The following is an 11,535-nucleotide window of genomic DNA, read 5'->3' as shown; positions in this document are numbered from 1 at the left end:
ATCTGATCCGTTTTGTGCTGCTGCTGCTGCTGCCGCCTGCTGCGTGGAGCTGCTCACAGGGGACGAAACAAAGTCACACAACCAAAATTCGTGCCAGGCGTGATGAACCCAGTGGTATCATTCCATTTTATATAGCTCTAATTTCATTTTACACCATTATCAAAGCATATGGGAATAGCAGGGGATGAAATAAATAAACTTGGAGTATATGAGTTGGAAAAAAGTTGTCCCATGTGGAATATTATAGGAATATTATAGCCCAGAAAAAAACATCTAAGATATTAAAAGTCTGATATGATAAGATAAAGTCAAACACTGGGTCCTTGAAGGAATGCTACTTTATTTTGTAACTATACATTAACTCCCTATATTCTATGAAATGGGCCTTTAATTATCACAATCTATAATTTAGCTCTAATTTGCACCATTATCACTGCAGAGGCCTGCTGTAAGATACCTCATTAGACTCATTATACGGTTTTAATTAAATGCCTATATGGGTTAAGTTTGCCCCATTACTTATTTACTGTTTTGTAATAGATTACTTAGGAGTACCATTCTTCTGCAGCCCTCCAATCAAAGCTCTCTATGGACTCACACAGGGAGCCATCGCAGAGCACAAAGACACTATTCCCATTCCCATGTCCCTTCTCATATCAGCGCAGATCTCATGCAGCTCAGTAATGTCAGTAATTGAATGTTTTATCTGCAGATTTTTTTTAGTACAGGAACAGAGTGACGTTCATTAGTATTCTCAAGGCTGCTCTGCGTTGTGCTGCCACCCAGTGTGGCTGTCCGAGACTAATCCCATACTGGAGCTCAAATACATGCTTTCATGTGGACTGGTCATAAATTAGTGACTGCTTTCTGTATTTGGGAGGAAAATCATTTAAATCTAAGATTTGTTTGGAAGACAAACCCTTTTTCTGGTCATTTTTATTTGCTACTAAAGAACATTGCACGCATTTGAGCATTAATTTACATGCTTGCAAATGGCATATTTTATTTTTTTAATATTTCAATTCTGTTTAGGGGGAGTACAAACATGATTCAATCAGTTAGAGGGACTGAAAAAGCCCTCTCCAGTTTTAATACATTTAGGATCTCCATGAGTGATAAGAAAAATGATAGATTTATTATAATTTATTTATTTATATTTATCTATTTGGACACACATAAAACTTTATAAAATCAAGATAAAAATAGTAAGAGATGTGACAGGAGAGTTCTTTTATTTATTTATTTATATAATAATAATAATAATAATAATAATAATTGTATTATTATTATTATTATTATTATTATTATTATTATTATTATTATTATTAATAATAATAATAATAATTGTATTATTATTATTATTATTATTATTATTATTATTATTAATAATAATAATAATAATAATAATAATAATAATACAATTATTATTATTATTATTATTTTATCAATATTGTTTTTTTTTTGTATTATTATTATTTTTTATTTATTAATTTATTAATTAATTTTTTTATTAATTTTTTTTTTTATTTATTTATTTGGACTCATAAAATTTCATTAAATCCAGATCAAAATAATAAGAAATGTGACACGGGAGGTCAAGAAAGCCACAGGCTTATACAGCTGAACTCCCCTCAAGGTAAGAAGAAAAACAAAAATATACACATATGATAATCATAACTAGGCTTTGAGGCCATCATGTAGACTTCCCAGTGTTATGAGTACAATATTTATGAAAAAACACAAGCCCAAATGTTATCTTATGTCCCTCAACAGCTTTAAGATTCATGCAGAGAGAAATCTAGTAATTCTCCTTATTGTCCCCTAGAGGGCAGCAGAGGACACTAAATGAACCCTCACTGTGACTCTGTGGGGATTTATGAAGCATCATTTCAGTCCTTGCTGCCTAAACTGTGGAGTCATTTTGGTAATAGAGCCAGTTTATGCCTGAGTTTCCACTTTCCATGCATCACAAATCAATATGTTTTTGTCCTCGCTGATATTTCCGGCCGGCTTCACACTTTGACATCAGTCCACAAACGAAGCCGTGGAGCGGAATAGGAGGGACACACTGGCTTGTAAAATGAGAGGCCCTGAAAAATGGTATACTGCAGCCCCCTTTAGACCGGCACATCATCAAAGTTTATAGGCTGTGCCTTCTGGTGTGGTGGTTGGAGATGTGCAGAGGCTGGAAACTTTCTCTAAGTAGTTGTAAAATAATCTGTAAGAACACCGTCCCCTGGAAAATAATTGATTGTATCATATATATTTTTCTCTAAAGACTATATCTTCCCAGCTACAATAAGACTGGTGGCAAAGGATTTTTTACATTTTAATAATTTATTTATTTATTGTTTTGAGTTGTGCTACTTATTTTGTACTGTAATTACCATGTGCCTTTTTTCTACATTTTTTTTTCTTTTCTTAAAGCTGACTCAGAATTCCAATGTACTTATAGGTGCAAATTGCAAATAAAACTCTTGAATCTTGAATATTGCATATAAATATATTGCTCTGTCATGGTGACGTAAAGCAACTACTTAAATTATGATCATTAAATGATAATAAAAAGTCATTTTTTCTGTGTTGTTTTACAACACTGAAGACCTACAGGTAGCAAACACCCATAATGTAACTTTAAATTCATTATATGATAATAAAAAGTCATTTTTCTGTATTGTTTCCAGTAACACTGAAGACCTACAGGTAGCAAACACCCATAATGTAACTTTAAATTCATTATATGATAATAAAAAGTCATTTTTCTGTATTGTTTCCAGTAACACTGAAGACCTACAGGTAGCAAACACCCATAATGTAACTTTAAATTCATTATATGATAATAAAAAGTCATTTTTCTGTATTGTTTCCAGTAACACTGAAGACCTACAGGTAGCAAACACCCATAATGTAACTTTAAATTCATTATATGATAATAAAAAGTCATTTTTCTGTGTTGTTTCCAGCAACACTGAAGACCTACAGGTAGCAATAAACCACCCAGTGGGAAACCTAAACCTGCTCCTGACAGGTGTATTGACAACAGCAATGGAGCCAAATAGCCAATCAGGAGAGGTGATAAGTGAGGTGGGCGGGGTTTCCCAAAAAAAAAAAAAAAGACAAAACGCTCCTAATCTTTTGGATAGAGGCGCTCTAATAGGCTGAAGGAGGTGTCAATCACGCTGAGGAGGCGTGTCCACATCACCCCCCCACCTCCTCCTCCTCCCACCCCCCCAGCCACCGGCTCTATGGCAGCATGAGGAGTAAATGGCTCAGAGTCTCCGCGCTGGAAAGCGACCTAAACAACACTGGTCTGTGGATAAACTGATAAACAAACAGCAGCGCGGTGCGTAAAAGCTCTCCACTGGCGCGCTGGGAAAAAACTGTGCCAAGAAGAAGCCAAGGAAGACTCCGACGTGTTTTTTTGTTTTTGTTGTTTTATTTCTTTCTGCGTGTGTGTGAACAACGAGGATATCTTTAATTGGACATGTGAGTTCCGGGAGTTTAACAGAGACGAGCAGCCCTTTTTCTTTCCCCCCCCCTGAAGATGAAGTTCCTCGTCACTTTGCTGGTGATGGTGCTGATGCTGGTGATCCGATCGAGTGCTGCACAGTCAGGTGAGTGGATGCTGAGTCTCTGCACCTGGGACCCAAAAAATCCCTAATCTGGCATATACACCTGTAACATATCCACTGATGAATACTTGTTTTGCTGGATGATGATGATGATGAGTGGACACCACAGTTTGACACCTTTTTGTTGTTGTTGTACATCACAAACTTAACTTCATATCCAGAAGCCACCAGCTGATGCTGATTTGATCTGTACCGAGACTCAGAACCTGCAGTGAGATCCTGCTGGTGCTCTGCGTAAAAAAACTCTCCAAAAAAAACTCCCCATCCTTAGATTTTTAAGCTTCTTATTTAGATTTTACGCACAAAAATGTGCCATTTTTGTGCGTAAAATGACACTTATCTGATGTGCCTGATTGGATAAATCTATCGGTGTGGAACATATCTTTCGAATTCCATTCGAAGAGTTCGAATCTGTGATCTCAGCGTTCCATATTCCACCCTATATATATGAATGAATGCGCCATCGCTTTCATTTAATTCCCACTGACAGACAGACAGACAGAGGACCACGGCTATTTGAGCTCGCCAGTTGGTTACACTTCTTATTCCTCCTTGCTTGTCTTTGAATCATTTAAGATGCAGCAGATCTCTACTGAGAGGGGCTATACAGGGCTGTTGCTTTCATCATCTGGACCCCCTGTGGTTGTCAATCCCCTGGACGAGAATCACTTTAATGATCCTGCAATCTTCCTATAAAGGCTTGTAATGCGTCCAACCAGTCAGTCAGTCAGTCAATGCATAGTGGAGTTCTGATCCCTTTGGCATAGGATGTCTGACAACATTTGAGTTTCTCCACTACTTGCTGTGTGACATTTTTTGTTCATTTATCCCAAGCTTAATCATTGTTAGAGGCTTTTGATGTTTTTGAGAAATTGTGCTGGATGAACTTTTGTTCTCACTGATCAATAATGTGCTCTAGTATTCTGTTTGGTTTCTGCCTTTGGAAGACTGTGAAAAGCATTATTTGGGCTGATAAGCGCTTGATGATGCCAGAATCTGCCTTCTTAATCGATATAATTATATATATATACTTTTATATTTTATATACTTTATAATATACATCCTATATACCACTTTATATAGCACATATGCACATATTACATTTATTTATTGACACACAATGTTCACCCATTCACTCTGTATCTATTTATATCTCTATTATTGTTTTTATCATTTTTCTAAACCTTTACATCTCCTGTGTTTCACTCTGTTTGCTGATGTTGACACCTGAATTTCCCTCTGGGGATTAATAAAGGTTCATCTTATTTTATCTTATCTTATCTTATCTTAATCAAGCTTTGGCAAGGAATGTCCAACTGTTAGGAAAAAAACACAAACTGAGCAGAAGAAGCAGGAAGTGGGAACACATGGGGAGTTTTGTGGATTGATGTTCAGAGGTGAATTTGGCCATCGCCCAACCTTCTCCGTAGCAGGATTCCTTCTTTCTATCCTCCCGCCTCCTTCCGAGGACAAGTCGAGTTCTGGCTCCATCTCTGCTTGGTTTTGTGGTGGGAACTGGAGAAACAAACACTCTTCCACTCTGCTGGTTGTGGATCTTGGCTTTCACGAGTGGATGGGATGGATGGGTGTCAGGCGGGAGAATGGGGGGGATGAATGGAGAAGAGAAGTGGCATCCTCGCTGGTTTATTTATTCACTATATGCACCCACTCCCATCCAAGATATTTGTGATGCAAATTCAGCCCAAGAATCTGAGCTATGCCTCTTGGGAAGTTCATTGTGTGTGTGTGGGTGTATACTGAGTAGATATTTGCTGCTATCTGTCCACTCTTTCACTTATTGCTTCTAAAACGCTTCTAAATAATCCTACCCAACACTTTCCTATATATCAAGTCATATCATGTTTAGTAAAGTCGAGGCTTTTGGGTGGTGTTTAACACGCTGATTGAATCTGTCTGCGAGACTAATGTCTGCAGCGTTCCTGCCAGTCGGCCGCTCTGCTGTGTGAGATGTATACACTAAACTATGCGTGATGTACAGACCACACGTGTGCCAAAAATGGAGGTGTTCGCACCACGAGGAAACTTGATTGATGACTCGCCTTGGCTGGACTGTTGGCAGAGGAGCCGAGAGCTTCTGTGTATAGAGGGCTCATATTAATCTTCATCTCAAATCAACATAAAGAGCTGATTTCGGAGCTCAGGATTGACCCTGTGATGCGTTTAAGGGTTCATGAAGAGATAGATCATCATCTCCCTCCTCCAAAAATTCTGAACAATTCAGTTTCTATGCTAAATTTCCCTGATCGCTGACGTCTGAAGGAAGTAAACTAACACCCACGATTCATTGGTTGTAGTGCTGGAAGTAGGATTGTGGGGTTAGGGCTGCAACTAATGATTATTTTCATTGTCGATTAATCTGTCGATTATTTTCTCGATTAGTTGTTTGGTCTATAAAATGTGGATCAGTGTTTCCCAAAGCCCAAGATAACATCCTCAAATGTTTTGTTTTGTCCACAACCTCAAAGATATTCAGTTTACTGTCATAGAGGAGGAAAGAAACCAGAAAATATTCACATCTAAGAAGCTAGAATCAGAGAATAAACAGCATTTTTAGTCACTTCACACGGCCAAAGTTTGATATTAAAAGCTGAAGAAATGAGCTTTAGCAATTATTTTGGTTTTCATACATTTTCGATGGATAATTTCAGTCAATTTTTTAAGCAAAAAAATGCCCAAATTTCAATATTTCAAGCCTCTCTTGTGTGAGTATTTGCTGGGTTTCTTAGTTGTTAAACTGAATATCTTTGACTTTTGGATGCACAAAAAGACATTTGAAGACGTCGCCTTGGACTGTAGGAAATTCTGATTTACATTTTTCATTGTTTTTTTTTTACATTTTTTAGACAAAATAATTAAACTTTCGTTTATAAAATATGTGAAAAGAGTGCCTGTTATTTCTCACAGGAATGTTTGTGGCATTTTTACTTGAAAAATGATCAATCAATTATCAAAGTAGTTGTCATTAATTAACTGTTGATCGACTACTTGATTAATCAACTAATCTTTGTAGCTGTAGGGTAGGGGGTGGCCAAACTTTGTCCCCTTGGAGGGCCCAAACTGGAACTCAATGGTGGGCCACGTGCCAAAAGTACACACCTATTGTATTGTTAAGATGCAAAATGGTATTATTTAAGCTTTCACATAGTTAACCCCTTAAAACCCACCTGCTGAATACAATTTGGCTCATTTCCAGTCATATCCAATTTATGCATTTCCAAGACTGTTTAAGGACCCCAGTATGCAGAAATATTCATTTTAGAATAGGAGAAAATAACATATTTTACTGCATTAAAATAACTGCATGTTTTTGCCCCAAACTGCATGTGATTATCATAAAGTGGGCATGTCTGTAAAGGGGAGACTCGTGGGTACCCATAGAACCAATTTCATTCACATATCTTGAGGTCAGAGGTCAAGGGACCCCTTTGAAAATGCCAGTTTTTCCTCGCCAAAATTTTGCTTTTTTGGAGCGTTATTTAGCCTCAGTCTAACACTAAAAACAAGCCTGCTACAGCCTCAGAAAGACAGTAAGGTCGGTTGGGATCAACAATTTTTTTTTTAAGAAAAAAATAAATAAAATGGACCTGATGGTGGGCCAACTTTGGCCAGCCCTGCTCTAGGTTACTGCATCCCAAAACTTGTCATATTTGGTGGCTGCAAAAGGGTAGTTTTGAAACTGCCCGTCCTCCATCCTAAATTCTTCATCTCCATCTCCATCCCCTGAGGAAAACCATGAGCTGCGGTTGAAAGCTCTAGAAAAAAAAGAAGATTTTTCTGTCAAACTACTGTTTCCTCTGTCAAGAGGGAACATCCGTGTTCAGTCCATCTTCCTTGTAGCGGTGAATTTTTCTTTGTACAGTGTTCCAGTTGTTTGTTTGTGAGTCAGCTGCTCTCCGGGTCAAGGTACAGTCAGCGAAACGCCACGTCAGAGATGACGGCATTCTCATGAACGGCTGTTTTTCTCTGCAGAGCTTTGACATGGAGAATATTTAACTGGAGAGGATTAATGATCTGTTTTTGATTCAGCCTTAAAAAACTCACACCTTTTGCACCGTTTAAATGACCGGTAACGTCACCGCGCTCCATCGAGCTGTCTGCTTACTGCAACAAATGGCTCAAACATTTTAATCGCCCCAGCTCTCGTTCTCCAGTGTGCACGACAAATGCTGCACGTGTGTGTGTGTGTGTGTGTTTGGGGTGACATTTAAAGACGTGCTCTCCGGTGAAATGGCCAAGGGGAGAAGGGGAACCCGCTGAATGCCAGTATCAAATTACTGGGCGACCGTCAGCTGGCACACACGGAGCCGCGGAGCTGGCCGAGGCTTTGTGGACGACTGGCGGAAATGAGAATTTATTACAAGCTAATTAAGCTTTTTTTTTTTTTTTTTGATAGCATCAGTCTAGACCGCGAGCCTTTTTTTTTTCTTTCTGACAGCATGAGAGATGAGGGAGGTGAAGGAATTCAATCTTGCTCTAAATTAGTCAACACTGCTATCATAACTTGATATCTGCCAGGATTAACCCATGCCAGGCTTTTGGCTGGATGTTAGTCACACACACACGGAGATCCGTACCGCGTTCTGTGCATTCGTCGGCGGCGAATGAAATTTGCACAAAAAGGATAATTGAGTGAGGGTGACATTGAAGTCCTCTGTCACAACTGAGGGAAGCCTTACAAATGTGATGCATGGAAGGGCGGGGGGTGATGGAAACACAAGGCCTGAGACAGCACCTCTCGCCCGTCTGAATCAGCGTTCAGATTATTATCCGTAAACAAAGACGTTGTTCACTCTCCGGGGGGTGTGTCTTTTCTCTTCCCAGGCATTCCGAAGCGATCCGGGCGACGTCACATTTCTGCCCGCTCTACAAGAGAGGCTTCTGTTCTCGGGAAAGCTTGCGAAACCACCCCAAATATTTACACGCGGAAAGCACAACTGCACAGCATGAAAAAACATCCAAAAGCTCAAAGTGCAGAATGGCGCCTTTATTTGGCCTTTCTCAGGACCGTCTTTCGAACCCTCTCCGCCTCTGCTGTTTGTGTGTGCTTGGCAGGACTTTTTGAACCCGCGTGCCTTTTTCACTGCCTAATGACGGAGCCGGGGAGTTTGGCTTTGGTTTGTGCCGAGTTGTCCGGTGCCAGCTCCTAGTGCGAGTTAGATTGGCTAGCCGGACGCTCCAAGCCTGGCACAGATGCCCCCCTTATTCAGGAGGACTGAGATCTCACTCCCACACAGAAAACACAGGGATTTACTGTAATCTTTCATTTCTAATTGCTGATTCTGCTTCTTCTTTTGTCCCCCCCTCCCCACCCATTGCAACTTCATGGGCAAGCGGAAGCCTTTTTAAGTGCGAGGCAGCTTTTATGCATCCTCATTGTTTGCTTTAAGCACAAGTCTTGAGTCTACTACACACTCAGCGGGAGGCCGAGGGAAAAGAAATAAAGGACAGGAAAGACAGAGGAATCTCTTTTTTTTGTTTCCTCCCTCTTCTGTTTCTTCTAGACCACTGGAGGGTTTGTTCGGCCCGCCACTTGTAATTCCACTCAGAGACAAATGCCTCCGTCCTGCGTCTGAGGGGCTTCCTACACACACATATAACAAACACACACACACACAAAGATCTTGCCTTGCCTTGCCATCGAGTTCTTTTATTTGACTTCTATTCCATTACCTCTATTTCACTTTCTTTCCTCTATCTATTTCCTTATCTCTGCTTTTCTCACACACACCTTGTCTCCCTCCTGTTCTCACCCACATTAACATCTCCATTGTTTTATTCCCCTGCTCAGTTTCATCTTTCACTACCATTTCTTCCCTCTTTTTAACAGCTTTTCCTCTCCTTCTCTTTCTCTCGCTGTCACACACTCCGTCATTCATTAGCCGTGTGTGTTTGTGAGGCTGTCACCGGGCGCACAGTTAGAACGGGGAAACAGCTAATTTCTCCCCCTTTTAATCACGACACCCAATTTGTTTCGCGGACAACATGCTGTCGGCGGCTCCGACTGTCATTCACATGCTTGCACGCATGTTCTGTGTGCTGCTAAGCTTGTGAGCTTTAAAGGGGACATAGCATGAAAAAAATATCTGCTTTTTTTGTTTGTTTTTTGTGGGCTTCCGGGATCAGTAAACGTGTGATTCAACAAGCCGTTCAGATTTGGCACCCCTTCCTATGTCACATGCAGGCTCATGCTTTTTCGGGAGGGGTTCTTAAAGACACAGGCGCTAAAACGGAGCGTTTCAGACAGAGGTCGCACCGCAAATAAAAGCATCAACCTTATATTAACCCATTCTTACCTTTTACAATAAAAGCCCTAGAAATATATTATTCGCAGCCGAGTATTTTGCATTTTTGTGTCGTTTATTAGTCAGGCCTCCGGTGTGTAAAGGCCTTTAAACATGGTCCCTTCTTTTTCTAATAGTCAAGATAAGTTTCTTTTAAAGGTCCCTTATTGTAGAAAGTGCGATTTACATGTCTTTTTTTTTTTATCATAAAGCAGCTCTAGGTGCTATATAAAACTGCTCCTTTAAAAGAGCCGTGCGGACTTCCGTAAGGTTGTGATGTCACAACTATACAGTCACCGGTAGAAGTGTCGCTAAACTCCGTGAAGCTGACACACCTAGTGAGTCCCCGGCTACAGTGACGCCGTGACGACGGCGCAGATGCGGAAGACCAGAAATGATGACCAATCAGAGCAGACTAAGCTTTTAGGGAGGGGTTCTTAAAGAGACAGGCGCTAAAACGGAGCGTTTCAGACAGAGGGTGAATACGGGTATATTCAGACAGACAGTATGAGAAAAAGAATGTGATTTTTGAACATTAAAGCATGTAATGCATGTTCTAGTAGAAACGCAAAATACAAGTATGAACCTGAAAATGAGCACGAAACGTCCCCTTTAAACCCTTTGGAGGGAGGTTAATATGCTGATATTGTTGTTTATGACAGAATCGGGGTTAATTTGCTGTATCCACATGGGGCAAATTAGCTTTTAAGGATGCGATCGAAATCATTCACGTGTCTCTTTTGGTGCTTTATTTTTTTATCTTAAGATTTTCAGCACATTTAAAGCTAAACGCTAATTAATCTTTAATCGAATGACTAAAGGTGGCAGTTTCAAATCATAGATCTCTAAAGTTGCACCTAAAATATAACTAGAGTAAACCAAAACGGTAAAGATACACACCTTGAGGCCTTTTACAAACTGGGGGCGTGATGACTCAAAAACAACACGAAAATGTCTTGAGCTTTTATTGTGAAAGGGTATAATGGAAGGAGGGTCTGTGCTGCCTTTGTCAAGGTTGAAAGGAGTAATAAAGTTTGTCATCCTGTGTTGTTGTTTCATAAATATGGGCGCAACTCAACCCGTTCTGCACAACATGATTGGTTGATGCCTTTATTTGCTGTGCAAAAAATCCACTTTGTTTATGGAAAAAAAAAAGACGTTGCTTTTTTAACGCATAATATTCTTTCTGTGTGAAAGTATTCATGACAACAACAGCAGTTTGAAATAATATATTGACGTGCGAATTAAAAGTACAAAAAAAACATCCCGAAGAGAAAAAAAAAGCAGAAACTGTTAGCTAAAAGATGCTAAAACGGATTCACAGTTGGGCGATAATCCTCTGTGGCGTTCTTGCACATAGAATATTTCGTTGGATTAGGTTTAGGTTCGGGCAGGGGTTATGCTTTTGAGTCTCGGCTTTGTTAATGTATGTGTGCATATGCATCTATCCGTGCTGTGTGTACACAAGCGTTGGCTTTGAATCCACATTCGCAGCGCTGTGCTCGGGCGCGAGGCCAACGCAGGAAGTGGGACAGTGTTCCGCTTCCTTTTGATTGGCGAAGCAGGATCGAGTGCCATCGACTCCCGTCTCTCACAACCAG

The 11,535-nt window shown here is 40.0% G+C and overlaps 1 protein-coding gene across 5 annotated transcripts in view; it reads left to right on the top strand.

The window, feature by feature from the left end:
- Positions 1–3,231: 3,231 nt before the first annotated feature.
- The window catches only part of LOC119483764 (receptor tyrosine-protein kinase erbB-4-like), a 296,368-nt gene continuing 288,064 nt past the window's right edge, over positions 3,232–11,535 (top strand). For all 5 annotated transcript variants that reach the window (XM_037762210.1, XM_037762209.1, XM_037762206.1 and 2 more), the window contains exon 1: positions 3,232–3,614. In XM_037762210.1, the coding sequence (XP_037618138.1) occupies positions 3,545–3,614 (70 nt within the window). In that variant the 5' untranslated portion in view covers positions 3,232–3,544. The remainder of the gene's footprint in view (positions 3,615–11,535) is intronic.

The sequence above is a fragment of the Sebastes umbrosus genome, chromosome 24, assembly GCF_015220745.1.
Source record: "Sebastes umbrosus isolate fSebUmb1 chromosome 24, fSebUmb1.pri, whole genome shotgun sequence".
NCBI classification, from domain to species: domain Eukaryota; kingdom Metazoa; phylum Chordata; class Actinopteri; order Perciformes; family Sebastidae; genus Sebastes; species Sebastes umbrosus.
Note: the sequence above shows the minus strand (reverse complement) of the source record. Positions and strands in the feature narration are given on the sequence as shown.